We start from the raw sequence: 18,870 nt of genomic DNA, 5'->3' as shown, positions 1-18,870 counted from the left end.
AAATTATAATAATCATAATAATAATCATAATAATAATCATAATTATAATAATGATAATAATAATAATAATAATAATAATAATAATAATGGACAAGTTTTTTCATCGTGATGATTCTTATCACGAGATCATCTCTGATAATTGTACCGGATCGTCGACTTTTTTTTTTTTATCTATGTCCTATTCCGTATAGTTATTTGATCTCCTTCGTCGTTTGTATGCTAATCTAATGTTCAAAAAACAATACACAGACAAATGGACAGACATACACACGCAAAATCCATTCATATCTATATACATACATACATACATACATACATACATACATACATACATACGCAGCCTGTTAATATAATTAATGATAACGTCAGTTATCCAAAAAAATATAAGAAAAAGAAAACAAAAAAAAAATAAAAAAAATAAAAGATAAAAGAAAAGAAAAAAAATAAACAAAAAGAAAGGAAAGATAAAGAAGAAGAAAACGACTTTATTATCATCAATGAAAATTTGATTAATTAATATTATTTGTGAATATCTGATATATATATATAAATATATATAAATATAAAACAAACGTTGGATCGTTTTCTTTTTCTTTTTCTTTTTTTTATATATCTTCTTATTTTATTTATAAAATACTTTTGATTTAATTCATTCGATTGGATTAATTCATTTCACGGTTCATTTGAAATCTCTTTTTTGTTTTATAATTAAAAAACGACCAAACGAATCACTATTATTATTATTATTATTATTATTATTATTATTATTACTATTATTACTATTATTACTATTATTATTATTACAATCATCTTCAATCCAAACGCGAACATGCACTTGAAACATTTCCTATTTGTGTAAAATTATAGGGTGTAAATTCTTCAATAGATCTCTTTTTCATATTTTTTCTTTTCTTTTTTTTTTTTTTTAATTTAACAATCAAACCTAATGTAATAAATTTAAATACTCGAAGAACCATTCCACCTATAACGTTATATATATATATATACCGTATTTCACGTTTGTTCTAACTTTGTTCTTTTTTTTCTTTGCTCTTCTCTCACTTTCTTTTTCTTTTTTATTTTGTTGTTATTTAAAAAAAAAAAAAAAAAAAAAATTAAATACAAAGAAAAGAAAAAAGAAAAATCATCTTTAATCAGATAAATTTGTAAAGGAATTCGTAAGAGAAATGAACAAGATAGATAGATATCCATGTAATTAATATTATCTACGTTTTTATATCTCTTATTTGCATATGTACGATTTATTTTTTAATACTTTACATATTTTTTCAAGACAATTGTTCTCTGGTCCGCTGAGGAATGAAGTGCCAGTTATTTCAATTCTATGCATATATATGTGTATATATATATATATATATATATATATATATACACGATAATAATTAGGATGTGATACAAATACATAGAAGTAAATTGTTTCAATTTCTATACTCTCTATATTTCCTACATCTCACTATTTAATGCAATATAAACTAATAACGATCATTAATAAGATTAGTGTAATTTAAACGTTCAAAGACCTTTGAAAAACTTTAGAACTCTAAGAAACTATTATTCGAAGAAGAAGAAGAAGAAGAAAAAATAATATAACTTTTAAATAGTAATAAGTATGACACTATATATTAGCGATGAAAAAAAAAAAAAAAAAAAAAAAAAAAAAAATATTTATATAGTTATAATATTATTCGCTCACATATTTCTTATTATTATTATTATAATTATTATTATTATTATTATTATTATTATTATTATTATTATTATTAATATTATTATTACATATCGTTCGTGCGCGATGAAAATTATTTTTTTCTTTAACACGTCATATTGGGTGGAGAGACTGTCGATTAATTCTGCGATTAATTAATTCGACGTAGACATATATATATATATATATATATATATATATATATATATATATATATATATATATATATATATATGTATTAATTTAAATTTCACAACTGTGTGTATGTCTGTACGGTAATTAATTTTCTTTTTTCTTATGTATTATATCTCTTGTATCATAGTGACAACGTGTCTTCGATAATATTATTTTAATCGTTAATAGTTAAATAAATTCAATATTGCCTAATAATTTCATCGGCGTTTCGAAAAACGATGTGTATTTAACAAATGCAAACTTTGCGTCTTAGCATACTGTGTTCTATATATATATATAATATATATATATTATATATATATAAAATACGTATAATAATGTAGATTAATCGTGAAAGACTTGAACATTAATTTTCAGCTTAGATATTTTGTTTCTTAAGTTTACAACATAACTAATTTCTCTGATATTTCTTCTCTCTCTCTCTCTCTCTCTCGCTCTCTCGCTCTCTCTCTCTCTCTCGCTCTCGCTCTCTCGGTCTCTCTTACTTTCTCCCTTATCTCATTCTCTGTACAAAGTTCACTTATTCAATCATACTGAACGAACTGAAATATGTACAATTAAATCCTTTTAAAAGATCTATTATGAAGATCTAGCAAATGTTTCTTCAGTCGCTTCTTCGCCATGTAAACTTTGCTCTCTGTGTATTAGCTTCTGGCGTTAACGCTGTATGCGCTACCGGATGCGAATACGGACAAGCAGGTTTGTTACAGAATGGATGATATTTGCATTGTTGAATGGGATGCGAAAATACGCATCCTAATTTTGTACAGGATAATCCAAACTTGCACTTTGGATGCTTGTACGCGCACTTATCTCCAAATTTGCACGCCGGGAATGCACTGCGGAATCAATATTGAAATTAAAATTTCATTGAGCGAAATAAATTTAAAAGAAAAGAAAAAAAAGGAAAAGAAATAATTAATAAACATTCGTTACGTTAAGATATTTGTTTACCTGCACATAACGGCAGGATGCATGAATGCACACTTGTTTCCAAGTGTGCAATTAGGCCAATATCGACATTTCTCTTTCGACTTATCGATCACCGTAGATATCCCACTCTCTGCGTTTGGTCTCTTGTCTATACATATGGAAAAGAAGGAGAAAGAAAAAATTATAATATATATATATATATATGTGTAAAAGAGAGAAGAAAAAAAAAAGAAAAATAGAAGACAAACATGGTAATTATTGATCATCGTACATTGTCATTGAAATAATATAAAATAACATTTGTACGTACGTTTGGTCGTTGTTACGCTACCATATACCGTTGTAGACTTTACTTCAATTGAACTCGGTGAATGTGATCTGTTATATATTATCGGACTCAATTTTCTTCTTTTTGTTGGTATACTCTCAACGGCATCAACATTTTCTGTATTACAATTTTCATTGTTCTCTTCATTTATGTCTTTGATAATCGAGTCACCATCATCGTCCACCTCGGTTATTCGAAGAACATTCGATTCCGAATCACTTTGTCCAAGTGTTTCGTTCTGCACTGTTAAAAGTGCCATTTCATCGTCCTCGTTTACCTGATGAATAGAAAGAAGGAAAAAAAAAAGAAAAAAAAAAAAAAAAAGAAAAAAGAAAAGAAAGAATATCTAAGAGTCTGAGAATAATTCATACTAACGATAACCAATCTATTTTATTTCTTTTTATTTACCTCCATTTCTAAGCGTTCCTCATCGTCAGAAATAGCTTTCTCTTTTGCAAGATTATTATTATATCCATTTAAAGTAACTAAAAACTTTTGGTTGTTGTCGCTTCTTTGGAATAAAGACATGACCACTCCCATGTGCTCATCGGTGACGTGCGGTATATCTATATATACATATATATATATGAGTTTAATATATATACTTTAATTCATATTACTTGCAAGGTTTGATCGTCAAATATACTTAGGTACAAAATAACTTACAAGGTTTGGTTTCCGATTCCGCTTGATCCGTTGTATTTAATTCAACTTGAATTTTCTCCATGACTAGCCTCTTATTAGCATTAAAACGTACAGACAAACTTTGGCTTAATTCCCTCGACGGAGCTGGCCTAAGACGCTTCAAAACTGGTTTCTTCTCCTATCAAAAGTGATTCTTTAATTAAATGATAATATCTTAATACATCAAAATTTGATGCTGAAACAATTTAATCTCGTATATATATATATATGTGTGTGTTTATATATATATATTTGTATATATATATATATATATATAGCGTTACAAATAAAATAGAAAAACTTAAACAGGTAGAATTTTATTTCCTTTCCTTCCTAACTATACAGTTGCAATTCATTTTTATCATTATGACCTTAAATTTACTTTACACTCATTACAAGAACTATACCATTCATACTTTTGAGCACTTTTTTTAGAAATGTTGGACTCTTGATTTGTCTTCATATCAAGTAATCAGTAATTAAACAGCTACAGAACATAAATAAAAAATTGTAATCAGTTTGGGATATCCTCTCAAACAAGAATTACTAAAACAAAAGATTAAACGTTATATCGTTTATACGTACCAATAAGCATGGCTCTGGATTCTTCTGTTTGACGACCGACTGATTGGCTTCTGCAACTGCTCTAAGCAACAATGATTGTGTCGCACGTTTCTGTAGTGGCTGCAAAGGCTTCAATGGTCTTGGAGTCACAATAACTTTACTTGGAAGCTTAGCGTCTTCGATTTCTTCATCGTCCATATTATTCGACACCTTTTTATTAACTTTCTCTACGGCTTTAATTCTTTTTTTATCAGTCTTTGGCGGTGTAGATTTCTTTACAGCTATTATATGAGATTTAAGAGGAGCAGCATTTACTTCGTCCACTTCGTCATTTAATTCTGCTTCTATAGGTACTTGAGAATGATCCTCGTCGTCTTCACTGCCATGAGAAGATTGATTAAGCGGATTCAAATAATTTTTAGAGTTTACTGGCTTGAAATTATTTTTCAATGGTCCTAATCTAGTTTTTATATTCTTGTTGCTGATCAAAGTATTACGATCTTGTTCTAAGCACTTGTTAATCTTATATTCTACCGTCTCTATTGTTGTTGCTTTCTGTGGTCTATGAGCATTGCTAATTCCAAGGCGATCTTTCACACTACCTGTTGATTTTTCAGGTATCTTTGACTTCATATTAGTAGTTCCTTTATCCTTCAGATCGATCATTTTGTTTGATCGATCATTTCTAATAGTACCCAATCGACTCTTTATATCATTTACTCTCTCCGCTTCTTGTTGTCTTATCTCTATCTCTCTATTTCTCTTATTACGTTCCTCTATTTCAAAGTTTCTATTACGTTGAAAATTCGTATTATGACTATTATTAAATCGTTTCCTATCAAATCGTTTGTCCAATTGTTTGTGTCGCGCCTCGTTATCCGCCCTTTCTCTATAAATTTCGAATTTCTTTCTTGGCGACGCCACCCCAAGACGATTTTTAACCGAGACTACAAAAGATTTCAATTTCTTAACGTTGTCCTCCGGCGAATTGTCATTTCCATCTAACGATTTCGATAATTTCCCATCGTTATCCTTTTTCTCCGAAGATTCGTAATGTTCATTTCCGGATTCTAAAGGTCTCTTTAAACTTCTTCCTGAACTATTATTCGTCTTTGAATTTCTATTAATGTCACCAGATTTAATAGAAACTTCCGTGGCATTATTATCCTTGCTAGTATTATTACTTTCTTGTATCTGATGATGATGATGATTTGTAGGGGTGGGAACGTTACTGGATTTATTCTCATTATGAGTCGTTTTGGGACATTTATCAGTGCTCTTAACCTGATTCACATAATTAGCCTGATTCGTTGGAATTGACTTTCCTCCAATCACTTGTTTATTCAAAGATTTATCATCTTTTATATTTTTAACAGGACTCTTTTCTGCGCTTTGTTCGCTCGTTTGATCTTCCAAGAACGATGTAGTAGACGTTTTCCTTTTCTTCCTTTCTTCCTCCTGTTTAACTATAACAGTCGGCACAAATTCTCTCGATGACTTCTTCTTAGCGACTGTTACTTTTTGAAGCTTCTTTAAAACCTGATCGTGTAGCCAATCTACAAACGGTGTTGTACTGTCTTCTAAGAATAAATATAAATCCTCGTGCATTTGTTGACGAGACTTTTTATTCACTACCATTACTAAAATATAATCTGGTAATTCCTCGTCATAACGTACTCCTAACTCTAATAACTTTGCACGTATAGCACTCTAAAGAAAATGGGAGAAAAAAAAAAGAAAAAAAAAAAAAAAAAGAAAAGGGAGAAAATGAAGATGAAAGAAATTTATCGATTCGTTTCAAATTCTACATAATTATTAACTAACAACAAGTATTTAGATTTTTTTTTTTACTTACTCTAAGTTGATTCGTTACTTCGATTCCCCGTATATCCATCGTGTTTGATTAAATCGATATCACTTCAAATAAAACAGAAAGCTTTAACTTCGTTTTCCTTTTCCCCTTTCTATTTATTTATTTATTTATTTTCCTATTTTTTACTTTTGTCTTTTTTTTTCCTCTCTATTTTTTTCCCCCTTTCTTTCTTTCTTTCTTTCTCTCTTTTTTTCCTTTTTCTCTCCCCCTCTCTCTCTCTCTCTCTCTCTCTCTCTCTCTCGTTTTCTTTTTTCCTTTCTTTTTTTTTCTTTTTTTTTTTTTTTTTCCTTTAAATATCTATCAAGATTGCATTAGTAATTATTATGAATTATTATCGGATAAAAATATTCTCTGCCATGTTGTGTCAGACAGTCTCTTTGAGATTCTCTCCGCGATACAACTCCATTATAATTGGAATACTTACTAAAGTAGATATCGCTGCATCGAACAGGGAACTTTTATTACAACATTAAAATCACTATAACATGCGTCACAATTCATTCTGCAATATTTTGATTATCAGATCATATAATTTATGAAAGAAAATATTCATCGATGAAAATGCCAAAACTAAAACCACCCTTTTTAAATACAAGCAATTAGGATAAATTAATGTTTTAGATTTATGAAACTTAGGTTACCGTTTACAATAATCTCTACCGTACTTTAATTCAAGATTATTCTACAAGCTTCCAACGTCTAGACATATATATTCGTGTTAAGTTGGATGCACTGCTGACTTAACGTGGTTATAGATTTGCCGCCACTTATTCAAATTCAAAATAAAAATTATCAATCATTTATTCTTACGACATATATCGACGATTATATACTTTTATCAAATTTCTTATATTTTTTCTTTCCTTTTTCTTTTTCTTTTTCTTTTTTTTTTTTTTCACATTGATATTATAATCGATAACAACGAAACTATAATTATAATTATTAATCATATAAATGAATATTGTTAACGATTAGATGTATAAATATCGTATCGTATAATCGATGATTTTATAATTATTTAATCAATCATATTTAACTGAAGATATTTTAATGATAATAATCATTTATTGAAATTTTTTTATCTATCTACTTTTAATTTATTTCTTTTCTTTTTTCTTTAGATCTTTCTATAATATCCAAGTATATGCTCATTTTAAACGTTTTATTTTTACACACCCGTTACATGATCGTTCGGTTAAACTCGTGTAAGTTCGTACGATTACGTGTATCAACTCGTTAGTAGCCGGCCGACGTACACGCAATAACGACGAGTTGAGTTCGCAAATTGTTATTAATCTTTTTGTACGTTCTAAATAAAGTCAATTGATCTCTTTTTTCTCGAAGGATCGACATATTTTTTCATTCATTCGTATACGTGCACAAATTTGTACGTGTTAAACAACATGAAACTGCTTTTTCTAAACGCAAGTAATGACAAAACAACAACGCAAAACAAGAAAGAAAAATAAAATACTCATTCTTGATAATTCTAATACATTTTCAATCTTTCAATTACATAATATTGATCGTCTTTTTTACATTTACGCTTGTAGAAATATCGCTAGGTGAAGTACGATGTTTCACGTCCCTCCCTCCCTTCGGTTTCTAAGACGAAGTTATCGGCGATAATCTGATAGCAACGTCAACAAGTCCTCGATTTTGTTCATTTTCATCGTAGAAAAAAACATTTGCTTCGCGATAGTCGTACTGTTAAGATTACATTAAAGATATTTCTCTCTTTTTTTGTTTTCCAGTTACCTTTATCGCTAATAAGCCAAACCTTATTAAAGTCGGAACTCGTTTACTATCTTCCATGGCTGGAGAATTGCAAAAACATGAGGTCGTTCCCGATGTCATTGATAAGGTACCAACTGCGGTACTGGACGTGGCCTATCCTAATAATCTTGTCGTCGAAATTGGTAAAGTTTTAACTCCGACACAAGTTAAGGATCAACCTACGATTAAATGGACTGCCGATGCCAGTACTTTTTATACCCTTTGTATGACAGGTAAGTTTAGAACTATTTTAATTTCCATTATATAGTAATGATTGTTTTACTACAAGAAAAAATTTTAAATATATATATGTATATATACATATATATATATATATATATATATATATAATATTGTTTCTTTCATAGATCCAGATGCACCCAGTAGAAAAGATCCCAAATTCCGTGAATGGCATCATTGGTTAGTTGGCAACATACCTGGCAATGACATTAGCAAGGGTGAAACTCTTTCAGAATACATTGGATCTGGTCCACCAGAAGGAACTGGTCTTCATCGTTATGTTTTTCTTTTATATAAGCAACCAAAAAAATTAACTTTCGATGAGAAACACTTAACTAATAGAAGTGGCAATAACCGTGGTAAATTTTCTATTAAAAAGTTTGCAAACAAATACAATCTTGGTGATCCTATTGCTGGGAACATGTTTCAAGCTGAATACGATGATTATGTGCCAATCTTATACAAGCAACTTGGTGATTAAAATGTTTTACTTTCATTAATAATAACATTTAGTCATGCTATACTATCAATATAAAAGGATACATTTATATAGTTTACTACAGGGTTCATAAAGGAAATGGTACTATGTACTATGATTTTCAATAAAGTTCAGAAATGTAGACAAGTATTATCATTATTTTCTTTTTATAATTAATATAATTACATATTATGAGATAAATGAATATGAGAATGATTTCTCCTTACAAGCCATACAATATTTAGATCAAAAATATCTTAAAAATGTCACATATTATTGATAGTATCTCAATAAAAAGATTGACATTAATCAACAGTTGTAATATTTAAAATATTTTCTCATTTACATTTCAAACAGAAAACATTGATATTTTACATATATACAAAAACTTTACCTAACCTATAATTACACAAAATTGTAAGATTAATATCTTCATTTAAAATTTATACAACATAATTTATCATAATATCAGAAATTTCTCAATTGTCCCGCAAATTGAATTTTGTATTAGAATTAAATGATATTAATAAGAAGTCCCTTATCATTGTCCTAATATTATTTTAATATGAAGGTATTTATTGAAATAATACAATATAATAATAACAGTATTATTTACAAATAGTTGTTGTGCATTTAACTTTTGTTTAACATATCTCAATTATCAATAGCATATTATCTTATATTTAATAATTATCTATAGTATTGTTTAAGGTATGGTAACCATGATTATACTCCGTGATATTCGTTATAAATAATTATCGACGAATTATTTCATAAACATAATAATTGACTTCGTAAAATTCTTCTGAATTATATTGCGAATGAATATATAATAATTATTAACTCATTAATTTTACTTAATTAATTTATTAATTAATTCGATCATAGAAATTGACGTTTTACATTTGATACAACAAAATTTACGTTATTTTTTTTTATTTTTTTTTTTTTTTAAAAGATCATATTTCTTTCTTATAAGAATATCCTTATACTCATGTAAAAAGCTATATTATAAATTTATTAGTTGAAATTTTTTTCTAATCATTACTTCTTGTTCTTCGATTATGCATTTAGAGAGTTAAGGTTATCCATTACACTTTTCGTTCGAAGCGTGTGCGACTACAGCGACAGGCGTGGACAAAATGCGAACTACAAGCGACAGGTGTGAACAAAATGTCAACTATATAAGATATAGTTTTGGACAAAATAATATTATTGCGTTCTTTCTCGTAGTGATCATGGACAAATGTATTAGAAGATAATATGTAAAATTGACAGATATAATAATTAATATATAAATAGACGACAAAAATGACATAATTACGTCGAATGTTCTGTCAAAAGTAATTAGTGAATATTTATATTTATTATATTATTTCAATATAAATGATAATTTAATTATTTCATTTAATATGAACTAATAATAATAATAATAATGATCTTCAAGAATAAAGCTCAAATAACAGTTCATTTTTGATAGTTCTGATAAACGTCGTCTTTCTATTATTCAAAATTCATCCGTCTTTTGACCCGGATGTAGAATTAAATACGAGAGCATCCGGTTTTTCAATTTCAAATTTTATTCCTTCGACGAAGTTAGCAGCGATAGATATTAGCAACTATTAGTAACGTCAACAACGCTCGATTTTGTTTATCTCGTCGTGTAAAATAAATTGTTTCGAATTAATTAGATCGATAAGATATTCCTTGGAAAAAAATTGTTTGTCTTATTATCGATTTTTTTTCTTTTTCATTAAAAAGACAATCCTTAAATATTTTTCCATGGCTGGAGAATTGCAGAAACATGGAGTTATTCCCGATGTTATTGATAAGGTACCAGCAGCCGTATTGGAAGTGATCTATCCCAATAATGTCGTCGTTGAGATTGGTGCAGTTTTAACACCCACACAAGTTAAGGATCAACCTATGGTCAAGTGGACTGGCGATTCCAACACTTTTTATACTCTTTGTATGACAGGTATATTGAGATCTATTTTAATTTACATTATAAGCTAATGATTGTTTTACGATAAGCAAGAAAAGTTAAATATACACCTTTTTTTTTTCTCCCCCTATAGATCCCGATGTACCAAGCAGAAAGGATCCCAAATTGCGAGAATTGCATCATTGGTTAATTGGTAATATACCTGGTAATGACATTAGCAAAGGTGAAATTCTCTCCGAGTATATTGGCTCTGGTCCACCAAAAGGAACTGGTCTTCATCGTTTTGTTTTCCTTTTATATAAACAACCCAAGAAATTAACTTTCGATGAGAAACGTTTAACAAACAAAAGCAACGAACACCGTGGACAATTTTCTATTAAGAAATTCGCAAAAAAATACAACCTTGGCGATCCTATTGCTGGGAACATGTATCAAGCTGAATTCGACGATTATGTGCCAATTTTGCATAAGCAACTTGGTGGTTCTATCTTCTGATAAATAAATATCAATAAGAAACTATAAAAAAAAAAAAAAAGGAAAAAAAGGACTAAAAAAACAAGCTATAAAAAGGGCATTCGTACAATTTATTTTAGAGTATAATTGAGTAATAAAATAATTCGAGTTCATCGAGATACCATGGTTGTTGCTATACTATGATTTTTAATAAATTTCTGAAATACAGACAAATATGCTCGTGGTAATTGTCTTTAATTTTTTATTTAATTACATGAGACTGTAAAAGAAGAAGAAAGAAAAAAAAAAGTAACAATAACATGAAGTTAGAAAATTATTTTACAATCGTTTATCGTTTAATTTACATCATTTGTTTAAGGATCCAATTTTAATGATTTTTTTATCAGGTATTCCAAACATACCATTTGTCGTCCTTGGTGGGAAGAGAATCTTGTGGTGGGGATGACTTCAAATAGGACATTCATTTTCTACGGCAATGCATTTACGTCGTTGCTACCGTTCCTTACGTGTCAAGGATGAAGCTTCAACAATTTTTAGGTATGTCTTTGACTATTTGATTTCATTTATTTTTATCTTTTTATATCGTTCGGGTTAATGTCTTTACAAAAAAAAAAAAAAAAAAAAAAAAAAAGAAAAGAGAATACTCATTATATAATAAAAAAAACGTATAAACGATATGCTTTCTCTTTCTCTTTGAATAAAAATAAATATAAAGAAAAAATATACATGTATATTGTGATTTATTATCAGATTGATAAGGAGATTATTTTTAGGAATTTTTTTGAGTATAATCAGTCTCGCATTAGCGGACGTAGCATCGAAATTCAAAGAAGCGAAGATTCAACCTGATATATTGGATTCCGTTCCCACTGAAAAAATCGAGGTATCCTTCTTTACGGATTTCCATAGAAATAAAAATTTTTAATAAAACAAATATTTACGAATGTTTATTGATAAAGAATTTTTAATTGCAAGGTGAAGTATGGCAAGAATACAATTGATCTGGGAACCGAATTGACCCCAACTCAAACTCAAGAAATTCCGGAGATTCATTATAAACATGTGGGAGGACTTCTTTATACTCTTATTATGACAGGTAAATATATATTTTTTTCTTTTTTACATAATGCTATATATATATATATATACGAACGAAAGGAGTGTCACAAAAAGTGATCTATATCTTCAAATTCTTTGTTAAATTTTATACAAGTACTCTATCGAGTACGAGAAAATTTGTAAGAAATTTTATTCAATATACATGTTCAAAATGTATGTAAATATGTATGTATATATGTATGTGTATCCTATTTACCATTCTCTTATTTGCGAAGAAGCTCGAAAGGAGTGACACGATACTGAATGACCTTAGATCAGTGAAGAGACAGACCACTTTCACCAGCTTCGAAACCTGTTTGCACGCTCGACTTCGTTCGTTCGTTTCTTTGATCTATTCAAACACGTAAATGAGAAAATGTTAAATGTCGTCAGTCTTTCATCTGCGAATCAAACGCGTTTGCTTATCTGTTTTTATATGAGACTCTTTCTTTCGCCCTTATAGAAACATGTTACATTGATCCTATCTCTCTCTTTCCTCCTTTCTCTCTCTCTCTTTCTCTTTTTTATCTCTTTATTGTATAATAAAATGGCCAATAATATTGTAACAAAGTAATTTTATATCTAAAAGAAAGAAGAAAAAAAAAAAAACAACGAGGATATTAAACCATGCAGTGCTTCTTACGATCAATACTATAAATATATACTTGTTTCTTCTTTCTTGTGCTTTCTTTCTTTTCTTTTTTTTTTTTTAATCAGTAAAAAAAATTAATTAAAAATTACATAAACGAGAAAATAATAAGTTAATAACAATAAGTTACCGATCGATTTTCTTCTTCTTCTTTTTTCTCTGTTCATAGATCCCGACGTACCAACCAGAGGATACAACAGAGAGTTCCGTCATTGGATAGTTGGAAATATACCAGAGGAAAATGTCGCTAAAGGTGAAATACTTGCCGAATACGTAGGGCCAGCTCCACCTAAGGATACCGGAAAGCATCGTTATGTTTTCCTTATTTATAAACAAAATCAAGGCGCCATTACATTCGACGAGAGAAGATTGAGTAATCGGTGAGTAATCAACAATCGATGATGTTCTTCTATAAATTAAATTATTAATTTTAATTCGATTATTGTACTATACTTCTCTCTCTCTCTCTCTCTCTCTTCCTCCCACTCTTTTTTCTTTCTATCACGTTTTATATATTTTTTATAAATTATATGGGATTTATAGGGATGGCAGATTCCGTGGTAGATTTTCAACGAAGAAGTTCGTGGAAAAATATAATTTGGAGGGACCGATAGCAGGGAACTTCATGAAAGTGGAATACGATGATAACGTGCCTTCTTATCACAAGCGTTTAGGATTGTAGAGAGCTTTTGCATTATTTTCTTTTTTTTTTCTTTTTCTTCTATCTTTCTTATTGCTCCTTCTTTTCTTTTTTTTTTTTAGACAGCGAGTTCTCCCCCATCATCAAGTTTTTTTTTTGTCTTTTATACGAATGGAAAGTATTCAATACAATAATGATAATGATAACAAAAAAAGTAACAATAATAATAATAATAATAATAATAATAATAATAATAATAACAATAATAGAGTCAAAATAGAGCGTCAGTTTTTCGATATTATCTCTCTCGTGTTTATCTCTTATCCTTTCTTCTTCTTCTTCTTCTTCTTCTTCTTTTTTACTTCTTTCTTTTTTTTTTCTTTTCTTCTTTTATTAATCTGCTTTTTATTTTCCTTTTCATTTCTTTTAATCATTTTATAAATATAAAATGTACAGGGTATTACAATCCTAATCTCACCGTGGCGAGATTACATTTAAAGATGTCTCGAGTATCCCTATCTATAGTAATAAATTCTTAAGCCTAATATGCTTACGTCCTAAGATATTGATTATTTTTCATTAACAATTAGTTGCTATTTTTTCTTTTCTTTTTTCTTTTTTGTTCTTTTTCGTTTTCCTTTTTTTTTTCTTCCTCTTTTTCTTTTCTTTTTTCTTTTTTGTTCTTTTTCGTTTTCCTTTTTTTTTTCTTCCTCTTTTTCTTTTCTTTTCTTTTCTTTCTTTCTTTTTCTTTTTTCTTTTTTTTTATCGATACGTTATTACATAATAATGACTAGCGGCCTTGGATAATATTTCATTCGATCAATCGACAAACGATAATTTAAATTGATTTCAATCGATTAAATTAAATTTATTAATTGTTACTCAATTAGTTGGATTAAATAATTAACGATTGGTGTAATCATTATCATGTGAAATTAATGTTTATTTCTGTATATATATATATATAGAAATAAACATTATATATAGTTTTTTTATTACGGTATAGTTAGATAATGCGCAAATTTATGAATAAAATAAAAATGCAAACTAATGATGATACATCGAGCGTGACGAACAATAATCATCATTCATTCACTTTCTCAAATTTTCTCGTATACTCGTAAATTGACGAACCACTTCGCGAGATATTTCAAAGATAAACTTTCAAAACGTACGATTACGAAGTAAAATTGTTTATGAAAAGAACAAAAATTAATTAAATTGAATTATTAAATTATTAAATTATTTTTCATATTTTTTATGATTGTGACTCGACGATCATCGTTCGATTCACAAAATTTTTCTCCGCGCAGGCATTACATTTTTTCTTTTACAATATTTAATTGCAAATTAAAAAAAGACTTCCTTAATCGTATTAATTAATTTATTGTATTTCCGTGACTCGATAATCATCGACTCACCTTTTCGTATATCTTATTCGTAAATTCATTTCGCAGATCGACTAATTAAATCGTAGATAAATTTTTATTAAAATTATTGAAAAACGCACGTTATAATGTCTAATTCCCTTGTGTACATACACAAACACACACACACACATACACATCATATACATACACGTACACGTATACACACACTCTGTGAATCATTGACGAATTAATCGTTAATGAAATCATTTTCTTTGTTTTTTCATCTTCATTGATGTTTTGAATAATTAAAAAAGAAAAGAAACAAAAAATAAAAAGAAAAAAAAAAAAATCAAAATAAAAAGAGAAAAAGAAGATTTCTAATGACAATAAGGAAATAAAAAACATATATATATGTATATATAAAGAAACGTCAAGATTTTATTCAATAACGAATACTTTAATGATCAATCATTTAATCCAACTAATGATCCAAATAATTTAATTTAATTTAATTTTGTTGTATATGAAGTAACAGCGATAAAAAAAAAAAAAAAAAAAAAAAAAAGAAAAATAACATCTTATATCGTTAATCGTTAATTGAATTAAATATTGCCCAAACCTTATGACTAGAGTATGATGTGCGCATTTCGGAACAAACTTCGGCCAGTGTTTTAACTCCAAAAGGAAAAAATCGAACGTCTTTCTCTCTCTCTCTCTCTCTCTCTCTCTCTCTATCTATCTATCTTTTTCTCTCTTTTTTCTCTCGTTGTATGACGATCACAACTTATTACAAATACATATACACTTTCTTCGTACCTGGGGAAATAATATTCACGTGAATACATATACACACAAGTTTTCTTTATAAATTTCACACGCGTATTAAAAGTATAATCGATCAAAAATAGGAACGTACATGGTGTTGATAAATGTCAAACAATGATTAATCATTTATAAATCCGCTATGAATTTTTTTTTTTTTCTTCTTTTTTACATAACTATTATAACAAGTGTGTCGTGATTGATATAAAGAAAATAAAAAAAAAAAAAAAAAAATAAATAAATAAATAAAAGAGAAGAGAAAAGAAGAAAAAGAATACAAACACGAAAAATGGAAAGAATCGAGTGGATGGTTAGTTTATCTTTGGACCATTATGCGCGTTTTTATCTCATTTTTCTTTTTTCCTTTTCTTTTTTTCTCCCTTTTTTTTTCATTCACAATTCTCTCACAGTGATATATACACACACACACATATATATATATGTGTGTGTATATATATATATATATATATTCAACAACATGGTGTATCTCAAATTAGAGGAAGGATTTATTAACACTCAACAAGTTCTAAACATAATAGGATTAATCTCATGTGAGTAATAAACACGCGCTTGTAATATCCATGTGCGAATGAAAGAGAGCATTTACTTAGTTCTCTTCTGCACAAAATATATATATATATATATATATATATATATATATATAAATTAATTATTCTCGTTTGCAGATATACACTGATCACGTATGTCGGATTGACATATCTCATTCCAGAGATCACGATTTGAAAGACACATAATAAAAGCTCGATAACGAACGAATCGAGTTCGTACCGATAGAGAGTCAACACGTTAAATCAATCGATCTTATTACAATTCGGAGGAGGGGGAGGAATGGAAAAACGATATTCGTGTTGATGAAAATATTGGAAAACGCTAAGAATAAGTAAGTACAATGGCATAAAAACTTGTTCCATTTAAGTATTAACGTTGTCTTTTGTGATAGTGAACATTCATTCTCTTTGCGATATTCCGTTTTTTCTTTTTTTCTTTTTTTTTTTTTTTCTATCTTTCTTCTCTCGATGAATTTCTTTTTTCTTTCCCTTTCCTCTTCCTTTTCTTCTTTGTTTGTTTGTTTGTTTGTTTGTTTGTTTGTTTTCTTTTTCTTTTTTGTTTTAAGGCAGAACAAGATCCGGATACATCGTTATGTTCCAACAGAGCTGATGATCCCTAACGTCTCCCCATCCGCCATTACCTTTTCTCAATTTAGTCTTCTTGGCCATACCAGCAACCGTTAAGGTCAATTGCGACGGGAAGAGATGGTCTCTAGCGGCTCTCAAAACATTTTGAACTTTCGCTATTACAGCAGTAGACTCGCAATTATTCTTCTTGTGGTGTACACCGCTGTAAATTGAATTTTCAATATTATTCATCATGACGGTAGCGAATAATAACGGGATTTTAAATCTAATTTGTGCATGTAGGGGCTGTAGAACATCTCGGATCAACTTTGGAATTCGATTGCAAACAATTTGTGCATTCCATGATTCGTAAATGTTTTTCTTTTTTTTTTTTTTTTATAATAGACAGAATTGCGTTTCAAACTTGCCGATTATTATTATTATTATTATTATTTCCGAGACTTCAAAGAATATATAGTATTTCTTTTTCGTAGTCAAAATTATTTCTTCTAAATTATTTTATTATAAATGACAAGTGTGTTCGAAGTGTCCTGCAACGCACCAATAGTGCACAACTTGAAATTATTTCGTAGTGCGTACAACTTGAAATTATTTCGCGGTGCGCACAACTTGAAATTATTTCGCGATGCGCGCAACTTGAAATTAATTTGCGGTGCGCGCAACTTGAAATTATTTCGCGATGCGCGCAACTTGAAATTAATTCGCGGTGCGCGCAATTTGAAATTATTTCGTGGTGCGCACAACTTGAAATTATTTCGCGATGCGCGCAATTTGAAATTATTTCGTGGTGCGCACAACTTGAAATTATTTCGTAGTGTTTACGACTAGGGTTAAACGAGTACGAAGGGAATTAAAATGGATCATTGAAAATGGAGAGGAATAAATTATTTTTTTTTCTTCATCAATCATACGTCGTACCATTCGCCGATGTGAAATACTCTTGGTGCTCTCATCATCATGGTAATAAGGCCGGAATCAATGCGAGGTGCTGCACCGGCTCCTCTGCTAGGCGGCAAACATGTCTGTGCTATGTGCTGTAGACTCCAATCCCAATTGTAATCGTCGTATGAGCAAAATTGTACGGCACACTTCCTCAGTTTGTTCCAAGTTATACGATTGAACGCCATACCCATATTGTGTTTACTCGATATCCAGGGTATTACCTCGGCCTAGGTTTGTCAAATGAGAATGATCGATATTAGAGATCTATGATTATACTAGATTGAGATTTTTTTCCTTTTCTTTTCTTTTTTTTTTTTCATTTCTTTTACGCAAAGAACGTTAAATCCGTAAGGAACGAAATCCGATCGATCTGTTTATCGTTCGATTTGATTTTTTTTTTTTTTTTTTTTTTTTTTTTTTAAAGACAATTCGTCCTTAAAAAAAGAACAAACAGATCTATTACATCGTCGTATGATTTAGATCGCTAGCCCGTTATATTGATCGTGATAATTTTCTAGCTTGTTTTTTTCTCTCTTTCATTTTTTTTTATTTCTATTTTTTTTTTCTTCTCCCTTTTTGAAAGAACAAGAAAAAGAATACGGACACATGCACGTACACACACACACACACACACACACACGATCTATTTCTTACGGCATTGATGATGAAGGCTCGATACAACGAGTGCTTTTTTACTTTGCTAATAAAACAAACGTTCGAAAAGAAAAATATAGTGCTCCAAAACGATTATAATTGCAATGACAATGATAACGACGATAATGATGATAATGATGATGATGATGATGATGATGATGATGATGATGATGATGATGACAAAGAAAAAGAATAAAGAGAGGACATAAGGAATGCTTGTGCACGATATAGCAAAGGATAAAACAGTAAACAAAGAGCTTCGATTCTACAAGTAAAGTATCTAATGATCGATTAGATCAACGGCGGATATATTCGTTATGTT

General features: G+C 29.1%; 5 protein-coding genes across 18 annotated transcripts in view; 3 read left to right on the top strand and 2 right to left on the bottom strand.

Moving 5' to 3' along the window:
* Positions 1 to 1,944: 1,944 nt before the first annotated feature.
* On the bottom strand, positions 1,945 to 6,479 carry LOC124955679 (zinc finger CCCH domain-containing protein 14). The gene is made up of 7 exons (XM_047510461.1): positions 6,286 to 6,479; positions 4,452 to 6,140; positions 3,849 to 4,005; positions 3,591 to 3,748; positions 3,165 to 3,459; positions 2,876 to 3,002; positions 1,945 to 2,760 (listed from the first exon to the last, which is right to left on the bottom strand). The coding sequence occupies exons 1-7, from the start codon at positions 6,322 to 6,324 to the stop codon at positions 2,526 to 2,528; spliced, it is 2,700 nt and encodes an 899-aa protein (XP_047366417.1). The 5' UTR covers positions 6,325 to 6,479; the 3' UTR covers positions 1,945 to 2,525.
* Positions 6,480 to 7,457: 978 nt separating this feature from the next.
* On the top strand, positions 7,458 to 8,939 carry LOC124955680 (protein D2-like). 4 transcript variants are annotated; one of them, XM_047510463.1, is made up of 3 exons: positions 7,458 to 7,605; positions 8,058 to 8,312; positions 8,448 to 8,939. In XM_047510463.1, exons 2-3 carry the CDS (start codon positions 8,117 to 8,119, stop codon positions 8,798 to 8,800), a joined length of 549 nt encoding a protein of 182 aa, XP_047366419.1. In that variant the 5' UTR covers positions 7,458 to 7,605; positions 8,058 to 8,116; the 3' UTR covers positions 8,801 to 8,939. The 4 variants fall into 4 exon arrangements, with proteins under 4 accessions (XP_047366419.1, XP_047366421.1, XP_047366418.1 ...); XM_047510465.1 differs by having other exon boundaries at positions 7,498 to 7,574; XM_047510462.1 differs by having other exon boundaries at positions 7,534 to 7,731.
* Positions 8,940 to 9,089: 150 nt separating this feature from the next.
* Positions 9,090 to 11,237, top strand: LOC124955682 (protein D2-like). The gene is made up of 3 exons (XM_047510467.1): positions 9,090 to 10,140; positions 10,559 to 10,775; positions 10,876 to 11,237. The coding sequence occupies exons 2-3, from the start codon at positions 10,580 to 10,582 to the stop codon at positions 11,235 to 11,237; spliced, it is 558 nt and encodes a 185-aa protein (XP_047366423.1). The 5' UTR covers positions 9,090 to 10,140; positions 10,559 to 10,579.
* A 390-nt stretch (positions 11,238 to 11,627) lies between these two features.
* LOC124955681 (protein D2-like) lies at positions 11,628 to 13,776 on the top strand. Its single transcript, XM_047510466.1, has 5 exons — positions 11,628 to 11,753; positions 11,990 to 12,099; positions 12,192 to 12,312; positions 13,133 to 13,343; positions 13,507 to 13,776. The coding sequence occupies exons 1-5, from the start codon at positions 11,732 to 11,734 to the stop codon at positions 13,643 to 13,645; spliced, it is 603 nt and encodes a 200-aa protein (XP_047366422.1). The 5' UTR covers positions 11,628 to 11,731; the 3' UTR covers positions 13,646 to 13,776.
* Positions 13,777 to 15,383: 1,607 nt separating this feature from the next.
* Positions 15,384 to 18,870, bottom strand: part of LOC124955622 (alpha-1,6-mannosyl-glycoprotein 2-beta-N-acetylglucosaminyltransferase) — a 32,326-nt gene continuing 28,839 nt past the window's right edge. For 10 of the 11 annotated variants that reach the window (XM_047510304.1, XM_047510306.1, XM_047510308.1 and 7 more), the window contains 2 exons: positions 17,871 to 18,121; positions 15,384 to 17,154 (listed from right to left, as the gene is read on the bottom strand). In XM_047510304.1, coding sequence (XP_047366260.1) covers positions 16,926 to 17,154; positions 17,871 to 18,121 — 480 coding nt within the window. In that variant the 3' untranslated portion in view covers positions 15,384 to 16,925. The remainder of the gene's footprint in view (positions 17,155 to 17,870; positions 18,122 to 18,870) is intronic. The other variant, XM_047510309.1, reaches the window with a different exon arrangement.

The sequence above is a fragment of the Vespa velutina genome, chromosome 19, assembly GCF_912470025.1.
Source record: "Vespa velutina chromosome 19, iVesVel2.1, whole genome shotgun sequence".
Classification (NCBI taxonomy): Eukaryota; Metazoa; Arthropoda; class Insecta; order Hymenoptera; family Vespidae; genus Vespa; species Vespa velutina.
The sequence above is the reverse complement of the archived record's forward strand: the minus strand, read 5'-3'. Positions and strand labels throughout refer to the sequence as shown.

What these genes read in the sequence shown, in the direction of transcription:
- LOC124955681 (XM_047510466.1), top strand. Translation starts at nt 11,732, where the DNA reads ATGAAGCTTCAACAATTTTTAG. An exon ending in GAAGCTTCAACAATTTTTAG is followed by an intron (nt 11,754 to 11,989) that starts GTATGTCTTTGA and finishes GATTATTTTTAG; the next exon opens with GAATTTTTTTGAGTATAATC. An exon ending in GAGAGAAGATTGAGTAATCG is followed by an intron (nt 13,344 to 13,506) that starts GTGAGTAATCAA and finishes TGGGATTTATAG; the next exon opens with GGATGGCAGATTCCGTGGTA.
- LOC124955679 (XM_047510461.1), bottom strand. Translation starts at nt 6,324, where the DNA reads ATGGATATACGGGGAATCGAAGTAACGAATCAACTTAGA. An exon ending in AAGTAACGAATCAACTTAGA is followed by an intron (nt 6,141 to 6,285) that starts GTAAGTAAAAAA and finishes CATTTTCTTTAG; the next exon opens with AGTGCTATACGTGCAAAGTT. An exon ending in AGGAACGCTTAGAAATGGAG is followed by an intron (nt 3,460 to 3,590) that starts GTAAATAAAAAG and finishes TCTATTCATCAG; the next exon opens with GTAAACGAGGACGATGAAAT.
- LOC124955680 (XM_047510462.1), top strand. Translation starts at nt 7,707, where the DNA reads ATGAAACTGCTTTTTCTAAACGCAA. An exon ending in ACTGCTTTTTCTAAACGCAA is followed by an intron (nt 7,732 to 8,057) that starts GTAATGACAAAA and finishes TTTGTTTTCCAG; the next exon opens with TTACCTTTATCGCTAATAAG. An exon ending in TTATACCCTTTGTATGACAG is followed by an intron (nt 8,313 to 8,447) that starts GTAAGTTTAGAA and finishes TTTCTTTCATAG; the next exon opens with ATCCAGATGCACCCAGTAGA.
- LOC124955682 (XM_047510467.1), top strand. Translation starts at nt 10,580, where the DNA reads ATGGCTGGAGAATTGCAGAAACATGGAGTTATTCCCGATGTTATTGAT. An exon ending in TTATACTCTTTGTATGACAG is followed by an intron (nt 10,776 to 10,875) that starts GTATATTGAGAT and finishes CTCCCCCTATAG; the next exon opens with ATCCCGATGTACCAAGCAGA.